Below are 21,280 nucleotides of genomic sequence, written 5' to 3' on the forward strand. Positions count from 1 at the left end.
CAGCACAACAGCTACGGCCTCTGGGCAGTGGGTGGCACCACCCTGCTGGACAGCAAGCTTTCTGAGGAAATTCTCATGCTTGCAGGACTTCTGCTCAGCCCACCGGCCACCTGCCTGGCTGCTGACAATCCTTAATATTCCACTTAGAATTAATGATTACTCCTTGCTCTGCTGAATATTCATTACTTATCGTTGTTTCATCCACAGATTTTCAGGGATGGAACATGCCTTTGCTTTATTTTAATTGCTGTGCAAGTCAATAATGTACAAAACCTGCCCCCAAACGAAAGCGTTAAGGGTTTTAAAAGGCATCTGAAGAATCACCACTATCTTAACCTGAGTTTTGGCAACTCAGGTTAAGTTTTTTATTTATTTATTTATTTTTATTTTTGGCTGTGTTGGGTCTTCGTTTCTGTGCGAGGGCTTTCTGTAGTTGCGGCAAGTGGGGGCCACTCTTCATCGCGGTGCATGGGCCTCTCACTATCGCGGCCTCTCTTGTTGCGGAGCACAGGCTCCAGACGCGCAGGCTCAGTAGTTGTGGCTCACGGGCCTAGTTGCTCCGCGGCATGTGGGATCCTCCCAGACCAGGGGTCGAACCCGTGTCCCCTACATCGGCAGGCAGATTCTCAACCACTGCGCCACCAGGGAAGCCCTGAGGTTAAGTTTTGAGTGAAGCCAAGTGTATCTCCTTTTCAACCAAGTGAAATAAATTTCATTTAAAACCTAACTGACTGAATCACAGAACCCTGTGCTTTAACTGTATGCAAAACAAATTCTCTAGTTTCCACTCTGCGTTCACAGAAGGGGCAAGGAACACATCACAAACATGCTCTGATCCCCGCAGCGAGATTCAGCGTCTGTATTGCGCATGCCTCCTTCTCCAGGCCTTTTGAAGTCCACGCTCTCCTCTGTGGGACGGTCTCCTGCCCTGCCAGGGGAGCTGGCCTCCAAGCTGACTTCAAAGACAGCCAATGTTCCAGCCAGGAGAAATACTGCAAAGCGGCACTCCAAAATCCTTTGACCTGAGACACGACTATGGAACGGATGCGGCATTTTAAACAGCAGTTTCTGTAGCATTCTATAGTACAGAGACCCCTGCATGATGCCAAAGCAATTACATAATTTGCTAAGATGGGAACCCATGAATTCCGTCTTACGTCAAAGCAAAGAAAATAAACCCTGGGAAATCTGAGGCTCAATTAAATAGTAATTAAAAATGAAATACAACCTTCGCTTGTTCAATAATCCTCACATGTCTTGGGCCAATGCCCTGAAAGGGCAGAAACAGACGCAGTGAACGTAATCTCAGAGAACCACACATGACATATTTAACTGGATAGAAAAGACAAATACACAAACTCTCATCTGGCTGGCAATCAGGATTTTTATGTGGGTTCTGGTATCTAAGGCGGCCAACTCCTCATCCTCACGCCCTGAGCTGGTTCCAACCTAAGTACCTGCCAGGACTGAAGTGCTCCTCTTCCTTGGGCTAATTCTCTACCTACCCCCGTTTGCTGCTGCCCGGAGACAGGCCACCCAGAGTCCTTTTGGAGCCCGCAGCAGGAGCTGGCCGCTATGTGGAGATCGGCTACAATGTGTGCCCCTTCCCCGCGTCACAACCACAATGCCACGGCAAAAGGGCAACGGCTCTCTGCCACTTACTAGTTTTGTGACCTAATTCCTCTGAGCCTCAGTTTACTCATCTGCAAAACCATACATTTCCAACAGGGTTGTGGTGAGTATTAGGCAGGGTCCTGTACTCAGAACTTCCAGCACAAAGGCTAGCTTTGTAACTTAGTTTTCTTTTCTGCTGAGAAAATAGCGAAGGCAAGGTGTCTGCAGGTGAATCAGCACACACCAGACAGCAGCAGCACCAAGAGCACCCAGGAGAAAGAAGAAGCAGCCGTTTTCTCTGAACATGGGAAACAATGTTATCAGTCTCTGATTGCTAACAAGGAGTACCATCCTTCCAGCCTCTATCGTCCCAGCTTCTACGCCCAGTTTTAAAGGGGGCTAATTAAAAAGCCTCCCCCACAAGATAACTTGGATATCAGCAATAAGAGGATTGGACAAGCTATTTATGGTTTATCTACATAGTGGAAGAATACACAAGTCTTTAAAAGGATGTATTGGGACCTCCCTGGAGGTCCAATGGTTAAGACTTCGCCTTCCAGTGCAGGGGATGAGGGTTCAAATCCTGACTGGGGAGCTAAGATCCCACATGCCTCGTGATTTGCACGGCCAAAAAACCAAAACAAAAGCAATACTGTAACAAATTCAATACAGACTTTAAAGGGACTTCCCTGGTGGCGCAGTGGATGAGACTCCACGCTCCCAATGCAGGGAGCCCGGGTTCGATCCCTGGTCAGGCAGCTGGATCCCACATGCATGCTGGGGCTGGGGGTTTGCATGCCACAACTAAGGAGCCAGCCTGCCACAACTAAGACCCGGAGCAGCCAAATAAATAAATAAATCTTAAAAAAAAAAAAAGGTCCACATTAAAAAAAAAAATCTTAAAAAAATAAAAAGGATATATTAAAATGATTTTTCAATACATGGGAAAAGGTATACATTATACTGTTAACTATTTAAAAAGGATTAAAAATTCTGTGATAACATTGATAGGAAGAGGGAACTACACCAAATGTTAACAGTTGTTGTCTCCGGAGGTGAAATTATATGTGATTTAAATTCTCTTAGCTAGGGGCTTCCCTGCTGGTGCAGTGGTTGGGAGTCCGCCTGCTGATGCAGGGGACACGGGTTCGTGCCCCGGTACGGGAAGATCCACATGCCGCGGAGTGGCTGGGCCCGTGGGCCGTGGCCGCTGGCCCTGCGTGTCCGGAGCCTGTGCTCCACAATGGGAGAGGCCACAGCAGTGAAAGGCCTGCGTACCGCAAAAAATAATAATAATAATAATAAAAAAATAAATTCTCTTAGCTATTGTTTTCTATTTTTCACTTTATCCTCAATGAGCATATATTACATTTGCAATCAGGAAAAACAATTTTTTAAGAAGTTCCTTGGTTTGTCACACATGTAGTTTAAAACATGCTACTTTAAAATAAGGAATCCCCGGACTTCCCTAGTGGCGCAGTGATTAAGAATCCACCTGCCAATACAGGGGACATGGGTTCGAGCCCTGGTCTGGGAAGATCCCACATGCCACGGAGCAACTAAGCCCGTGCACCACAACTACTGAGCCTGCACTCTAGAGCCTGTGAGCCACAACTACTGAGGCCTGTGCGCCTAGAGCCCGTGCTCCGCAACAAGAGAAGCCACCGCAATGAGAAGCCCAGGCACCGCAATGAAGAGTAGCCCCCACTCACCACCACCAGAGAAAGCCCTCGCACAGCAACTAAGACCCAACACAGCCAAAAATAAATAAATAAATAAATAAATAAAATTTTAATAAATAAAATAAGGAATCCTGAGTGATAAGGATTGAAATTATCTGAGCTTAGATAAGAGCACAGTATGTTAATGATAAATGCAAGATAGCATCTTTTTTCCTTTGGCAAGGGATCTTTTGGTCATTTTACACTCATCAGCACTTTTACTGTGCTGGGAAGACTGGAAAAACAGAAGATGAAAGTCAAATAAATGAACTCTTCTACTTGTATCAGGGGTGCTAAAACATTTGGTGGGAAAAAAGCTTGAAACTATAAGTTGAAGTCAAGCTAGGGGAGTCCCTGCTGGTTTCAATAATTTATAGTAGAACTGGCCACCATCTCTAAGGATAATGGAGAGCTGACTACACATAAATCTATTCTACCTGGCCTAAAAATGTCACTGTGCTCTTTCCTGAGACACGAGTTCCAGTTCATAACTAACCACATACGTGACTATTCACACCATGCTGCCATTTATCTCTTCAGAGGTGAAGGTAATAATTGCTGTTTATGGAGCACTTACTCTACGCTTCTGTTCCTCAGCTTATTCCATCTCCCAGCAATGCGTGGAGGTAGATATTACTATTCCTCTTTTATAAGAATCCCAAGGCTCAGAGAGGGTAGATGCCCTGAACAAGGACACTTAGCTAGTAAGTGCTGAGAGCAGACTCCACCCCAGGCCTGACTGACCCAGGGGCAGAGCAGTTCCTCGGTTCTATGGCCTTGGGCAGAACGCTTTCTCACCATCTACCCTCTCATTGTGAGGAACTGAGGTTGGCTGAACAGGCAGAACCAGTCCATCAAGTCAGGAAGAGGCTGGGAGAGAGTGGAGGCAAAGCAAGGAGAACCCAGGCCTGAGTGATCTGAGTTAACACGGCTGTGGGGCTCGCACAGCACCTCCCAGCCCAGTCTCCTGACTTCAGCGCCCTGCACTTTGCAACCTAACCTCCTACTACATGTACACAGACTGTTTTCTACGTACATCAGGGCTGGATGTTACCTGGGCACTGCACAGAGACTGTGTACAAATAAGAAAACTATAAGCCCCACTATGAACACTAGGCAGGTTCTGAAGAAGCAGAAAGAAGCATTTTTATATGAACATGCTTAAAGTGGACACAGATTTACAGAGTACTCAGCAATCTGAATGGCAGTTGCACCAAAATAGAACAGGGTCTTTGACTAGGCCGTTCGGTTTCTACACTACGCTCTATTAAACTCTAACAACAGCTGCACAATAAATGAACCTCTTTCCTGTGCTTTACTGTTAAAAACCATGGCGGCTCTGGATCTCAATGGTCACAAAGCCCCTCTGGATGCAGACCAAAAGGTGCTACTCTCTAGCTCAGCCTTCCCCAATCAGGTCAGCGGTTCGAAGAAAATGACCTAAGGCTGTGAGGTCCAATATGGCAGCCACTATGCACACGTGGCCTTTGTGACTTAGGAACTGAATTTTAAATTTTATCAAATTTAAGTAGTCCAGTGGCTACAGTACCATTATAGACTACTTATTTGCAGATATAAACAGATATTTATGAAAATGTAAGCATACTAAGCATAGTGTTATAACTTGCTTTTTTCCGACTTAATATAACGTGAATTTTTTCCATTTTAGTAACTGTGCCTCTGGATATTTTTAATGTCTACATCTATGCTGTCCAGTATAGTAGCCACAAGCAGTGTGTGGCTAAAAGCTTCATATGACAAAGAGAATGTAAAATGCATTAATAATTTTTTATTGATTACATATAATCAATGACAGTATTTCAGATATAGTGGGTTAAGTAGGCTATATTATTTACATTAATTCCACCTGTTTCTCTATACGTTTTTAATGTGGGCTACTAGAAAATTTTAATTTACGCACATGGTTTGCATTATACTTCCACTGGAGAGCACTGGCCTAAGGCCTCCCCTATATGTAATGAATTAACTCCACTCCTAGCAGCCAGAATGGAAGAACAAGAAAATAGTCACCCAACTCAGTGTCTGGTTCTGCGTCTCAGAGAAGGACCGCTAACTTGTCCTTGGCTAGGCCTAGGCTTTGTGGAGCCATCATACTGGTGTGGCCGTAATAAGAGATCAGGTTGGCTATGGCTCCCGACTGGTATCTCTTTCATTCAAAGTCCACTAGCATCATACAAACCTTCATTCTGCTGCCCCCAGTCCTATGGCCTGGAGCAAGTTACGTACCCTCTTTGCACTTTACTTTCTTCCAACTGAAAAATGGGAATAACAACAAACTCAATTCAGAGTGGTTATGAGAATCAAATGAGAATCTAGAAAAGTCTGGCAATTTCTTATAAAGTTAAATATTCACTTAGCATATGACTAAGCAATTCCATTCTTAGGTATTTACCCAGGAGAAACGAAATTATGTCTACACAAAGCCTTGTATGTTCACAGCAGCTCTATTCATAATCAGCCCCCAGCTGGAAACAACCCAAAAGTCTTCCAGCTGGTGAATGGATAACAAACTGTGGTACATTCATACAGTAGAAAACTACTCAGCAATAAAAAGAAACATGCAAGAGCATGGAGGAAGCTCAAAGCTTTATGCTAAGTTAAAGAAGCCAGACACAAAAGACTATATCCTACAAGATTCCATTTATATATGACATTCTAGAAAAGGTGAAACAATAGTAACAGAAAGCAGATCAGTAGTTGCCAGGGATCAGAGGGAAAGTACTGACTGCAAAGAGGACCAAGTAAACATCTGGAGTGATGAAAACGTTACACAGTGGTTACATTTACATTTGTCAAAACTTATCAAATAAGTAATGTAAAGCACTTAGCACAGAGAAGGGTATATAATAAGTGCTTAAACAATGTTAGCTGTTATCATGACAAGTATTGTCTAAAACCAAACTTAGACTCACGATCTTCCTGGGAAGACCAGGTACCCCTTCCCTTGCTTACCTTGTACTATTTTTCTAATCATTTCTAGTGCCTCTTTTTCCCTCCCAGCCCCTACCTAGCAGACTTCCTCTGATGTGTTCCTCCTTCTCTTTCTACCTTCTCTCCCTTCTGCCACTGACTTGAGGTGTGGCCTTTCTAACTGCACTGCTTTGTTATCACCCTGGACTCTCTTCTCCCCTTTCCTCACCCTTTTTACTGAACCTTGAACACCACCAGCAAACTAAGCTTCCTAAAATACCACTTTCTGCCACATATACGCTCAAGCCCCCTCAGTGCTGTTCAGATCCCTTAGCCTGGCATCCAAGGGGCCCCACAATTGGCTCTAGTCTCCCTTTTCCAACTTTTTTTTTTTAATTTATTTAATTTATTTATTTTTGCTGCATTGGGTCTTCGTTGCTGCGCATGGGTTTTCTCTAGTTGTGGCGAGCAGGGGCTACTCTTCGTTGCGGGGCACGGGCTTCTCATTGCTGTGGCTTTTCTTGTTGCGGAGCGTGGACTCTAGGCACGGGCTCAGTAGTTGTGGCTTGCGGGCTCTAGAGCAGAGGCTCAGTAGTTGTGGCACACGGGCTTAGTTGCTCCACGGCATGTGGAATCTTCCCGGACCAGGGCTCGAACCCATGTCCCCTGCAATGGCAGGCGCATTCCCAACCACTGCGCCACCAGGGAAGTCCCCCTTTTCCATCTTTTACTCCACACCAGAATCCTCCACGGTAAATCCTTGTGGGATGAATGAACAAATGAAGGCAGGGACCAAGTCTATCTTGCTTAGACCTACATCCCAAGTGCCTAGGATAATGCCAGAAACACAGGGGCATACTCACAGCAGTATCAGCTGAATGAACTAATGACCTCCGGCAGCCTGCAAATGCATCCTGACCTCAGAGAACATAGCTGCTCATTCTTTAGTTTTTTTAAACTGAGATCCTTATGGTGGATTAGTAAGAGTTTGGAACAAGATGAACAGTTAGGGGCTCTGGAAGGTGTTGCAGAATTTATGTGTTAAAGGCTATAAGGCTTCTGTTTCTATTTCTACCTAAAAAAAGAATCTGTCAATAAATTATTACTTAAATATTTTCTCCCTTTAACTCAAAACAGGCAAAGAGCCTCCAAGTGTGCATGCAAGAAGTATGGGAGGCACTACAGAGATCAGATGAGGGTGTTCATCGTTTAGTTGGTTTATCATGGTTTTGACCATTACATAGCTTTTTAAATTATTTTGTTCTTAGTCATATATGTTTTCATTTACACCCATAATGGACCATGACTAAAGGCAGGCTTAAGGAATGCCAATGGCAAAATATGAGTTAGTGAGAAATTAGTGAGAAATACAGGAAGTGCGAATCATCATAAAAATGGTTATCCTGCAAATTGTCTGAAGAAGCTCTTTATCGGTGCCTTATGTTGTATTCACCTTATCACAATTCTTTCTGTCTGTAAGATTTCAGAAACCAGTATAATTCTGATCCCAAACATTAATATAATTTTCAAAAATGTGCTAATCTGAATAAAATATTTTTTAAATTTAAAATCACTTCCAGAGGACGTTTTCACAATTCATTATTACTATGAAAAGAGTTTGCAAGTTAAAAAAGGCCTGGGGAGGGATTTCCCTGGTGGCGCAGTGGATAAGACTCCACACTCCCAATGCAGGGGGCCCGGGTTTGATCCCTGGTCAGGGAACTAGATCCCAAATGCATGCGACAACTAAGAGTTCGCATGCCGCAACTAAGGAGCTGGCAAGCCACAACTAAGGAGCCCGCCTGCTGCAACTAAGGAGCCTGCCTGCCACAACCAAATAAATAAATAATGAAAAAAAATATATATGTATATATATCAGTTAAAAAGGCCTGGGGACAACAGAAACTAACACAGCACTGTGAAGAAATTATACTCCAATAAAGATGTATTAAAAAAAAAAAGGCCTGGGGAGTCGTGATTTAGAACAAGTTCTCTGAAAGGCTCTGTTAAGCCTTTCCTAGTTCCCCCAGGAGGACCTGGGTGGAGCCACGCCCACTTTGCCCTCCCTGCTCCAGGGCAGACTGGCACATTCTTTCTTTTTTTTTTTTTAATTTTATTGAAGTATAGTTGATTTACAATGTTGTGTTAATTTCTGCTGTACAGCAAAGTGACTCAGTCATACACATATATATTCTTTTTCATATTCTTTTCCGTTATGGTTTATCACAAGATATTGAATAGAGTTCCCTGTGCTATACAGGAGGACCTTGTTGTTTATCCATCCCATATATAATAGCTTACATCTAACTAATCCCAAAGTCCCAATCCTTCCAGACTGGCACTTTCAATACCTTACTTCTTTGGTTTCGAGGTCTGCCACCTCTACCGGGATATAAGCTCCCTATTTCATTCATCTTTTTACTTTAATACACAGCACAGTGCTTGGCACGCAGAAGACTCTTCATAAATGCTCATTAATGTTCCCAACATCTTAGAGGCTTTCTGACATGGCAGAAACTGTGTGCTTCATTCATAGAGCAGACTGCATCCAAGCCCAGGATATGCACCCACAGTCTGACTGCACTCCTCTTAAGGGAAAGGAAGACAGCTGGGCCACATAGAATATACATGCATTTCTCAGGAAGCAGCATTCTGAAAGACGTCAGCTGTCCCCTACCCCCACAAATGTCAATTAGCATGGTCACTTGTCAGAGGAAGTGGCAGGAAAAAGAACAACGCAGAGGGCGATTTTATTTTTTCACTCTGCTGCCAGAGGTCAAGTGGTGCGAACTGACGTTGGGATTCCTTTGGCCTTGAACAAAAGCTGGGATGTGAGGAGCTGAAATGGGCATTGGCCAGGGGCCTCCTCCCTTCAGGCCTGGCCTCCGGGAGCTCCTCTGCCAGGCACACAGCTGAGCCCGTGGCCTGCCCACTTGCCTCTTCCACTTCTTCTGCCACCTTTGAGCACCAACAGCCAGCTCTGCTGCCAGGCAGGCCCGGCAAGGAGACCCTGTGCTATATCTCAGAGCTTGGCTGTCACAAAGTGTCCCTCCAGGGTAAAAGGGAAAAACAAGCAGGGGTGACAGGGCAGTGGGAGTGTTCTTTGAGACGTCACTGGGTTTTCTGCTATTTGTTAGCAGTCACAGTTGACAGTGAGACAAACTTTTAAATAAATAATTTTCCTTTTTCCATTCAACACCTAAAAAGTACTAGTGCCTAAAAAGTTACTAGTGCTCTAGAAAATACAGAGGTGATAAACTACAACAAAAACAGTGAGATCTGTGCGCTGACCTCTGTTCAGAACGCCCCGTGTGTCTGAGCTCAGTTAATCCTCACAGCAGCCCTAGCATCCTCTTACTATCCCCACTTCACAGATGAAGAAACTGAGGCTGGAGAGATTAAGCAAGATCATTAAGGCACTGCCCCCTCCTCAAGTTATTTACAGTTTCACATGTGTTGGAAAGGGAGAGTATAAATAGAAAACAGGGAATAAGAAATAATCAGTGTGTAAAAAGCTTGCAACTTTCAGACAAATAAAACTGAATGGGAATTTCAGAGGAAGGAAATCACACTCAGCTTGGTAGGTAAGACGGTAGGTAGCAGTCCACAGGAAGGGTTTCCTGAGCTGCACCTTGAATAAATGCATTCATTCAACAAACTCACGCATTCAACAATACTTACCGAATGCTTACTATCTATGTGGCAGGAACATGGTTTGAAACTGAATCAAAATAGCAATACACAGACATGAAAGGCTGGATTTCAGATTAAAAAATAAACACCTCAAAGAGAAAGGCATCCACATGGGCAGAACAAGAGATCCATGTGGCCCTTTCCATCTAAGGACTGGGAAGGGGCAGAGGTGTGCCCTCCAAGCACAGACCCACTTCTCCACCCTCAAAAGCCTGAGAGCGCCAAGAGCAGGGCCTCTCCCCACTGCATCCCTAGAGCTGACCACACTGCCCGGAAAGAACCGGAGCTCGAGAAGGACCCATGGGACAAATGAGCGCAAGGCTGCTATTGAGTGTGGTTATCTACCTGGTCACGGGCAGAGATGTCCAGAGCATGACAATGGGCCCCCAACCACCCCCTGTGCTCTGCTGGGTCAGTGGGTGCCATCACACTGGCCAGACCCTTACCCTGACATTAGAGGTCTGATGTGAGCAGGCCCGCCTCGGGCTTCATTCCCCTCTGCTTCTGCAAAGAGCAAAGCCTGCAGGACTGAAGACCCCGCCCAGAAATCACTTGTCCCCTGGGGAAGGGCAGGCTCAAAGGAAGGATGGATGAACAACACTCCTTCCCTTTCAGAGCTCCAGGTGGTCCTCAGACATTTTTTGATTCAGGATTGTCCCATAGCAATCCTCCATTCATTCCCTCCTCCCAGCACCCCAAAAAAGCCTCAGCTGAATTAATGAGGAGAAATGGCCTGTTTCTGATGAGCCATGTCAAAGAAATGTGGGCAGCCTTGTTTGGATATCATAAACAGAAGTGCTGTGATAAGAGGAAGATACGAGGTCCGGGCTTTCCAGCACAGGGCCCTTGCCCTTCCCCTGTGCACTCTGTCTACTAAGTCACCTGGCACGCACACCTGCATGCCCCAGGCAGGCTGTGACTGAGAGCAATTCTTCACACTAACAGGACATAATTCATCTACTGTTCTAGATACAGCTGACCCTTGAACAACAGGGGTTTGAACTGTGCAGGTCCACTTACACGGGGATTTTTTTCAGTAAATATGTACTGCGGTACTACATCATCCGTGGTTGGTTGAGTCCTCCAATATAGAGGGCTGGCTATAAAGTCACATGCAGATTTTCCACTGCAAGGAGGGCTGGTGCCCTAACCCCCGTGTAGTTCAAGTGTCAACTGCAGTGGGTTTTCTTAAAGTAGGCTGTATGTAGGAATTTCCTGGCAGTCCAATGGTTAAGACTCCAAGCTTTCACTGCCAAGGGCACGGGTTCCCTGGCTGGGGAACTAAGATCCCACAAGCCGTGGGGCGTGGCAAAAAAAAAAAGTAAGGGTATATGTGGTAGTGCAGCACATTTTTTTGGATGCACATCTCTCACCAATTGAAATAAGTAACTCTCCAAGTTTACAGTTTTCAAGATTTTTCCAGTGATTCCAGCCTGAAGATCCACAGCCCAAGAGCAGGCTTCAGGTCAGTGAGGTTCTGAGAGGTCATATAAACATGTGTATGACTGTTTATGGAGAATTTGTCCCTCTGATGAAATCCTTAAAGGAGCTGGACCCAAAGAGCTAAAGGACTCAGAATATATCCCGAGGTTAGCATCCTGCAATGTTATAAAACTTTCCAGGGTGAGGGTTAAGGGGTTAGGGGCTTCTTTTCAGGGTAACAAAAATGTTCTAAAATTGAGTATGGCGACAGATATACAATTCTGTGAATATACTAAAAGCCACTGAGTTGTATACCATAAATGGGTAAACTGTATGGTATGTGAATTATATAAAGCTGTTACACAAACAACTTTCCAGGAAGACTCCTGTTACTCTGCAATGGATCCCCCAAGCTAACATTATGTTAATAAATACCTGTTAGCCACCAAAATGTAACTACTGGATTATGTGAAGACAACGATGACAACAGAATTCCCTTTTGCTTTCAACTGTACTCTTTTAGTAAGCAGGAAGAAACACGTGATATCCTGATGTTTAGCTAGAAATGGCCAAATTTACCTCAGATTTGGTGGTCAGAAAGTGAGCCAGAGACAAAATGGCCAACCTGCATAGACTCTTCCCCTTCTGAGGTCGTAGTATTTACCCAGGGTGAAGTACTTGTTCCTTAGCCCCGAGTCAAAAGTTTCAAACTGAAGAAACGGGGCCCCCATCATCACCTCTGAAGAAGAGGCGCACCTTAATTTCCCCAAACCATGTGCATGTCACCCATGAAAGAAGTCACGGACAAGGATGACTTCCAGGCTCAGGGGAGAACAACGGGAAAAGCCTATTGCTCTCCCTCCACAACGCCCCGCACACTTCAGCACTTATGAGCTCTAAAACAACGTCTGGGTCCAGCTCTGCCCTTTTCAGGGTGGGACTGAAAGGAGCTTCATTTCATGTGAAGCTGCCCGGAAACTGCTAGCACTACCTGCCTGCAGTGGAGAACAGAGGGTTTGTTTAACTTGCCCCAAATGAACCCATTTAGGCATCCAATCCACAACCTGTATTTTGAACAATCTCAAGATCACAACCCACATGGAAGCTGTGTACACATGGGTGGCTGTTTCCACTATTCTCCCAGGGGAGCAAAGCAAATTATCTTTTCACATAAAATAAACCTTAGCCCCAGAATCCTGCACTTCCATCTAGTAACTACAGCCAGGTTCTTATCTGTATTCCCACAAGAAACCTTTCTAGTGGGATACTCCTCGAAAGAGGTGATGCAGCAGAATTGAGTCCTCAGCCCCTAAATCAAGCTGCGAAAAAATTGACTTCTTCAATAGGAAGAGAATGAAGAAGAGACTGACTTTACAAATTAACGAATTACCTGTCTCTAAGCTTCCAACTCAGTTTTCCAAATGCACCCATCGTGGGTTTCAAGGACAAGCGGAGAAAAATATATAACCAAGTGGAAGACCAGTGATTAGATTCCCAGAAAACCACTACTGTTATCTTCTTATAATGTGTGCAAGTGCTGCAAATTAACTATCATACTGTCTCTACTTGTCTAGGCACACATCTTAAAAAAAACTTGCAAAATATTCAATATAAATTGGAATTTGAAAGAAATCTCCAAATAGCACCTCCAAAGGAAGCCCAGATGGATTCTGATATTGAGCACTGGATTGCCTTAAAATGTCAGGATCTCTAAGGCAATGACGTCTCCTGTTTTGGCATCCCATTTGACAGGTATTCTAGTGATACGTGAATAGAGTTTAAAAGACTATTTAAAAAGGTCACTGATGAAGAGGCTGAAGCTCATTAAACCAAGCCACAAAAGGAACTTTAAAGTATCTGTGTTATGACAGGTAAAGATTCTGGTTGACTTGTATACACCTTGGAAGACAGAAGATCTCAGAATCCCATAGAACAAAGCTCCATGAAAGCAGAAGCAGTTGAGTTCACCACCAGATCTCCAGCTTGTGCCTGGCACTCAACTAGGTGCTCAGTACATTTCTGTTGAAGGAATGAGTATTGTTGAATAAACAAACTGCAGGAATGCAGTTTCCAAAATCAAAGGTTCAAGGTGAGATCCATTTTCAGTTAAGATCTTAACATGAAATATTATCTTTTCCACAGACTTTTAAAATACTCTCTGTTATGTCTCAAATACCACTGAAATTATCTTTTGTTTCTCAAGAACAAAATGCACCAAACACAGAATCAACGCGCCCTGATTCAGATGAACCTCGGAGAACCTTTTTCCTCCCTAAAAAGGAGGAAATAGAGATTAAGAGCTATGGCACTACAGCACAAGTCACCAGCAAAAACCAGATATGCGTATTTGATAACAACCTTCTCCAAAACTGGCAGCTTCCTCTGGTTTCTGTTTCGGCTAAGTAAGCATTTTTCTTCAGTCGACTGACTTTAAAAGTTTTCCCTTTCGTTTAGTCAAGAACTTACATATTTCCTTGTCTTCATTCTTAATGCTCCCAAAGTTTCCCACAATTTACCTGTGTGGCTTTTTACCAGAATCCCTTTTGTCAGGAAAATCCTTCCCTTTCCAGCCCGCGACTCCCCTTGCTGAAAGCATCCCTAAATACTGTCCTTTCTTATTTTATGGAAGCTTCATTTCCTTGCAGCAGAGGCCTGGTCTATTTCCTGAAGCTAAATTATTTGGGCTCCATAAAAGTGAAAATAAAATCATTCAAACCACATTCAGGCAGAGAATAACCTACCAACCTGCACCTTCCGCCAGTTGCTTATCCCAATATGCCTTTCTGGTGGTGACCTTGTTCCCTTCATCCTTCTGGCACCTGTATTTTCCAATCCACAGAATTTTCCCCTCCCAAGTCCATAAATCCTAAATCATAGGTAACAAAAAAATTTCCTGCTATAAATCCTGTTTCCCAAGGCTAAACAACCTTGGTAGTGAAAGCAACCACGGACAGAAATGAGCTTACGTGCAATAAAAACGCATTAATGTGTTTAATCCTTTGCATATATGGTGCCATAAAGTGAATAGATGGAAGAAGGCAGGAATGCACTTTACAAATACTTCATAAAGATTATTTCATCTGATCTTTGTAACAATGTGGAAGACAGGCAGGGCAGGCATTTATTACCCCCATTTACAGATGACGAAACTAAACATCAAAAAAGATTAAGTGAGGGGCTTCCCTGGTGGCGCAGTGGTTGCGCGTCCGCCTGCCGATGCAGGGGAACCGGGTTCGCGCCCCGGTCCGGGAGGATCCCACATGCCGCGGAGCGGCTGGGCCCGTGAGCCATGGCCGCTGAGCCTGCGCGTCCGGAGCCTGTGCCCCGCAACGGGAGAGGCCACAGCAGAGGGAGGCCCGCATACCACAAAAAAAAAAAAAAAAAAAAAAAAAAAAAAGGTTAAGTGACTTGCCCAGCCGATGATATCACATGACTAGCATCAGCCCAAACCCTTATTAAGGTCCTGCCTCTTCCAACCCAAAGGATGTCCACTATGTACCCTCTCTGTAGGTTTCTGTCCTACAGCCAAGGAGCAACTTCCTAGAGATTTGGCATTTGAAAGGGAGGACGGTCCTCTGACTTTGGGGATACCATCTCCCTTCAGCTAACAAGCCAGAAAGCCATCTTCAACCTTCCCAACAGAAAACAATGCCTTTTTCTTCTGTAGACCACGCTTAACAACTACTTTCCAAAACAATTTCCAACAGTTCCTGTTTTAAAGGGACTTACTCTTAAGGCACTAATAGTCCAAAAAGTTTGCATCACATATCATTTTCTCAATAAAGTTCAGGGCTGATGCAATACTTTTCACTCTTAGATTTTACAGCTAAAATGACAAGAACACAGAACACTCAAAAATTACGCAAGACAATGCTGCATTTTTTTTACTCCACCACATCTGCCTCTATGTGTCTCCTGTGAGTCACTGTCTGTGTTCAGTCATCATTATAGGAACTGCCATTCTCTACCCTAAATTATTTTACTTTATTTCTTAAAGAAAATCTCTGCAAAAAAAATGGAATCCTACTACATCTTTCACCACCTTGCTGCAGCACTCAACCCTTAACTTAGAACCTCAGATGTCATGTTGCTCCCATTTTTATCACGACCATTTTACACAAACAGAAAAAAAGACGAAGTAAGGTTATAATTCATTTATTTATTCATTCAACAAACACATGAAATCCTATCAGACGCAAGGAACTGGGACCCAAAAATGAACACAAAAGTGTCGCTCCTCTCACAGCCTGGTGGAGAGGTAAACTAAAGAAGTAAATACAGAATAAACTGATCAAGGTTAAGGTGGAGGTGAGCACATGGCTTGGGGCAGTGGCCATCATGAAATGCTTTCTGGAAGAAGTGGTTTGTGAGCATTTACAAGCATCTCTCTCTGGACTTTCAGTACCAAATAAGCCTAAAAGACTCAACCCCACTCCCTGGTAATATTTACTGGTCAATAGTCAAGTAAAAAAATCTAATTAAATAGCAGAATTTATTCTTGACTCCCAGCCCTAAATTTCAACCCTTAACCCCTCCCTATTCCCTTAGGCACAGATTACAGAGGCGTTAACAAATTCTGTCCTATACAGTGCCTTCTCACAAGTCTGTAGAACAGGATTAAAGACATGCACAACAAAAGAAAATGTACTTTAAAAATATATGATCATTTTCCTAACTGGAAATGAACACTTTGAACAATCCAAGCCCTACAAAGCATGGCTGTCGGAAGAGGAAACTGAGGTTAAAACAAGTCCCACTTTAATACAACAGAATAAAAGGTCTCTTTGAAGTCGCCAGAACAGCTTGAGCAAAAAGAGAAACAGAAGGCTATTGTGGGGCTTTAGCCTCCAGATGATGAACCCCAAACGCCCTGCAATGGTAAACAAACAAGCCTCTGAGCCAGAATCTGATTTGGGAACCTAACAAAACATTACAATTTAAGGAATCTCTCTCTCCCCATTCATTATTTCCCAAACAAAGTACCACTGGCTGGCAGCTCCTGTTTCTTTGCTGGTTTCTGGGTTTACTGCTTGTAAATTATATTGTGCTTTTCAAAAAACGGTACAGGTAAATGAAAACAACCACGGTTTTAAAGACCCATAAAAGACACTATATGTAACAGAAATCAACTCTGCCTGTGTTTACTTTGAGGACCTATTACTCCTTTATGCTACTCCAGTGGATTTTAAACTCAAATGACTGCTACCACTGCCTGCTAAAGAGCAAGTTAGAGGAGGGAAGGAGCAATTTCAAACACCTGCCTCAGCAGGGGCCCAGACTGCCTCCCTCACCATCTCCCCGTGCCTCGGTCAAACAGCTGACCTGGAAATGGGGCTGCAGACCCCGGCCACTGCTATCCCAACAAGTAGGCTCTAAAGTCACACTTCCATTTGGCCCGGCACACCCTCATCCCCACCACTGAGATCCCCAGCCTAAAGGAGGGAAACTCAGCGGCCCCAAAGAAGAGGAGATGGCTGGCGGAGGGCAGAAATGGATGAGAGGGTCCTGAGTGGTCTCTTTACTCCGCCGGCCCGACGTGGGCCCGGGAATCCAACACCTCCCCCAACTCGGAGTCCCCTTCCAGGGCACCGCCGAACCCCTCCCACTCCTTGGCCCAAGGGTCTGCGGTTCCCACCCTCGACCCCTCCGGACTTCAGCGACCGCTTGGGCCCCGGGGATCCTGGCCCAGGAACGACGCCACGCCAGAGCCGTCGGCCTGGGCCGCCGGCCCCTGCCCCGGGCCCCGCCCGGCCGCCCGCAGCCCTCTCAGGGCCCGGGGCCGCCCCGCGCCGCCAGCCCGCCCGGTGGGCCGCGTACCGTGTGGGACTGCAGGCTCTGGCTCGCCTCGATGGCTGCTGTCAGCGGCACCGTGTCGTCCAGCAGGACCTTGCCAGCCGGCGGCTTCTCCATGAAGGCCATCCCGGAACGCCCGTCCACCACCACCTCGGGACCAGGGGCAGGAACCAGAGGCGCCGACTCCCGTCGCCCGCCGGGATCCGCCGCCGCCGCCGCCGCTGTCAACACGCGCCGCCCCACGCGCCGCCGCCGCCCGCCGGGACCTCGGGGTCCTAGCGCCGATCTTCCCCCTCCGCCGCTGCTGTCAACACTGGCAACCCTTTGCGCCGCCGCCTCCCGCGGGTTTCTAGCGCCAAACTGTCGCAGTCACCGCTGCCCTGGACCCGGGCCTCCAAGTGGCCGCACCGCAGACCCGGTACCCTTAGCACCGGGCCTCAGATCTCGGGGCAATTCACCCTAAGCCATCATCACCTCCAGAGGTCCTCAGAGCCGAAAACACCGCGTCTGGGGCCCTGCGGTCAGGAACCCTCAGGCGCAAAGATCCCAAGCCTCTTGCTGATGGGCTTTTCGCATTAGGCCCTCAAAAGCTGGACTCTCAGTCTCGACACCTTTACAACTGGACCTTTCCCACTCAGGCCTCCCAGGACCAAGGACCCTAAGACCCAGAAAAAAAGGGGCTTCAGGATGTGACCCTCAGTCTGTGCCCTGCAGACCCAGAAACTTTCTAAAACAAACCCCTCAGATTCAGGTTTTATGGGGAACTCGTGAACCTGGCTCTTCAGACCCAAGAACCTAACAGCTGGGCCCTCAGGATTGGACCCCAGAGCTGGAGCCCTAAGACTCCAGCACCCTCAGACCCAGAGCTCTTTGAACAGGGGACCCTAAAAATTGGGTATTGGTCCACAAACTCGCAACCTCTACCCTTCGCCCCAGCTCTTAGCTCAGCCCACAAGGCCTTCAAACTTGAGAATTCTCAACCTCAGGCTTGCGGTGGTCAGTCCCACTGTACTGGCTCCAAGAACCTCAAACCCAGAGGCAGAGAACTCTGCCACCAACTTCTCAGCCCCAAATTTGCCCCATCTGCCTGAACCCAAGGTCATAATCCTGGCCCACCCACAGTGCTGTCTCCCAGGGCAGTGTCCCAGGACAGTGGAGAGAGTTAGACTTGGAATTAGATGACCAGGATCTTCAGGGCTCCAGGACTTACCAGCTGTGTGACATTGAATTCGTTACCCAACCTCTCTGAGCCCCAGTCCCCATCTACAAAATGGAGATAATACTTTTTGGAAGGGTTGATATGAGGAATGCAGTAGGATGGGAAGGGGCTCAGCACATAATAAAACCTCAGACAATATTAGTTTCTTTCGTCCCCTATAGTTCAGAATGGAAGTTTCTAACTCTTAAATTTATCTTCCCTAAATTTCTACATTTCAGACAAGAAAGAGAACAAAGTTTCTTGGAAACGCCACCACCACAATCTGACATCACAGCACAAGCCCAGACAGTATCTAAAGGGTACCCTCCCCAGATCTCAAGCTGAAGGGGATTTTTGGGCAACTCCAAGTGGCCAAGTAGCCAAGACAGACTGACTTAGAGGCCAAGACTCAGTGGAGAGAGAGATATGAAGAGGGAAACATGGAACTTCATGATTTACATCCTAAAATAATCAAAATTCTTCTGCATTCCATGTTTGTCCCAGTGTGTTTAAAAGCAGCAGTCTATTAAAACAAAACTATTTATCACTTAGGGAGGGTTCAACTTACTTCCATTTCTTTAAGGCAAATGGGTTATTTCATTACCAGAATCACGGAAACCAAAATTCTGCTTTAATCATTATTCCTATCGTGGGCTGATCAAAACAAGGCTCTTCTCGCATACCACTGGTGGGAGTATAAATCGGTCCAACCTTTCCAAAAGGCATTTATGCATTCAACAATTATTACTGAGTACTTAAGCATGTAATAGGCCTGGCACTAGGAACTGGGATTTGACAACACATATCAAGGGCTTTGAAAATGTTCTCACGCAGTAATCCCACCTCCAGGAGGGTATCCTAAGGAAATAATCAGAGACAAGTGCAAATATATAGCACTCAAGGATAAATATCTAACAATAGGATATTGGACAAATCATGGTACAATCATAAACAGAAATATTTTGCAATGATTAAAAATGAGATTATCAAAGGATGTTGAATGATGTTGGGAAATGCTCTAGATATAACAGTAAGGAGAAAAAAGCAATATATACATTTTATGATCCCAAGATTTAAAAATATATTTTAGGAAAAACACCAGAAGGAAGCCCACCAAATTATTAACTGAGGGTCTCTAGCAAGTGGCATCATGATGCTTTCTATGTTTTTGTTTTCTTGCACTTTGCAAAATGTCTCTAGTGAAGATATTTGTATGATTAGGAGAAAAATAATGGTATTATATAACTGAGTTGCAAAGGTCATCAAGCGACAGCCTGTTGTCTTCCTTACTATGGAAACGAAACTGAGAAACCAGATATTTGATGAAATGAAGCCACAGACTAACTCTCAATCTAGCCTTTCTCATTCTCTAGAAATTCTTGACTAAAGTAAGCCTCTCAGAATAAATACTAAATAGATCCTCTGGAGACCTGGCCCCAATCCTATGACAGTCTCGCTATCCATTTGGCTTTTGAAGTGGCTCATACTGAAGGTGGGGCAACTCCCCAGTCCAGAGCTGATCTGAATCAAATCAACTTGCTTGAAAGCAAATGAGGTATGCAGTACCTTAGTTGTTGCCACATACACTACTCAGGGCTGGCAGGGGGGAAAAAAAAGACTTACATTCTTGTATGTTGCCAAATGTTTAGATGGCCCACAGGTTGTTTATCTAACAGCTTGACATTTGGCCAGACTGACTGAAGATACTGAGTTTTAGTGAGGTTGCTTCTAGACCTGGCAACTGCTCTACAAATCAAGACATAGAAGCTTGTGAAAAACTCAGTGCTTCTTAAGGAGCATCCCCTCCCAACTCAGAATGACTTTCTTTAAATATTCATCATCTGGAAAAATCAACCAACTCACATTTGATCTTTCTTACTTCCCTTACGTGTTATTTTCATCACATCGCAGAGGAATTTTGCTCAGGGTTTTTAAGGTCATATGAACTGTGGCCTACCTAAGAGCCACCCTAAAAATTGATTATAGCCTAGAAATCGACTGCTTGTGGAGCCTTCTATTAATCCTATTTACGTAGTGTCCACATTTGTCTTGGGTTTTCTTACAATTTTGCTCCAACTCAAAATTTCTCTGAAGATGTCGAGAGTTCTAGTCTCTGCTGTGTTTGTAATCCATATGAAAAAAAGCCAAGAACAAAGGAAGTGAAACATCTGGGACACTGGAGATAACTGCAGCCCAAGAGTAGTTCCACAGCACTTGCATTCTGTTCACATAGAGCCAGTTAATAAATTATGCCAGTACATGAGACATTCAGAGTGGCACAACTGCTCAGAGTGAGTGTCAACCTTTGGTGGAGTATGTTTTAATATAAAAACTTAATAGATGTAATTTAGTAGCAATTTTCTTTGGGAGTAAATTGGTCTCAATCATACTCTGAGAACATAGAAGAAAAATGACTAATAATTCAGCACAAAATGAAAACCTGTGGTTACCTAAGAGGTACGAATGTGCATTTAGCAGTTTCTTCTTTTTCTACCTGAACACACAAGACGAATGGTGGCTGTGGTGAGGCTTTCTCCCTGCTGCTACTTAAGATTTGCTGCTCAGAAAAAGAAATGAGTGGCACTTCACCAATATGGAAATGTTTCTAATAGAATATAAAAATCTGTTAAGCAATTTTCCAGTACATTAGACTGAAATTGCTTAAGATGGGTATATATTTCTGTGGCAATCAAACATTACATAAATTGCAGTCTTGTAATGCCCCTATGTGGAAAGTGCTAGTACAATTTGGCCTCATATTTTAGTCAGTACTTCCCCCCCCACCCCCACACCATACGCAGCCCTCTCACTCTTGTGGCCTCTCCCGCTGCGGAGCACAGGCTCCGGACGCGCAGGCTCAGCAGCCATGGCTCACGGGCCCAGCCGCTCCGCGGCATGTGGGATCTTC

At 44.9% G+C, this 21,280-nt stretch overlaps 1 protein-coding gene across 13 annotated transcripts in view; it reads right to left on the reverse strand.

The window, feature by feature from the left end:
• PXK (PX domain containing serine/threonine kinase like) overlaps positions 1-17,401 on the reverse strand; it is a 76,724-nt gene extending 59,323 nt beyond the window's left edge. For 12 of the 13 annotated variants that reach the window (XM_024123799.3, XM_028478410.2, XM_024123798.3 and 9 more), the window contains exon 1: positions 17,199-17,400. In XM_024123799.3, the coding sequence (XP_023979567.1) occupies positions 17,199-17,300 (102 nt within the window). In that variant the 5' untranslated portion in view covers positions 17,301-17,400. Of the gene's footprint in view, positions 1-17,198 lie in introns of all 13 variants that reach the window. The other variant, XM_024123801.3, reaches the window with a different exon arrangement.
• Positions 17,402-21,280: the final 3,879 nt, after the last annotated feature.

The sequence above is a fragment of the Physeter macrocephalus genome, chromosome 18, assembly GCF_002837175.3.
Source record: "Physeter macrocephalus isolate SW-GA chromosome 18, ASM283717v5, whole genome shotgun sequence".
Lineage (NCBI taxonomy): Eukaryota > Metazoa > Chordata > Mammalia > Artiodactyla > Physeteridae > Physeter > Physeter macrocephalus.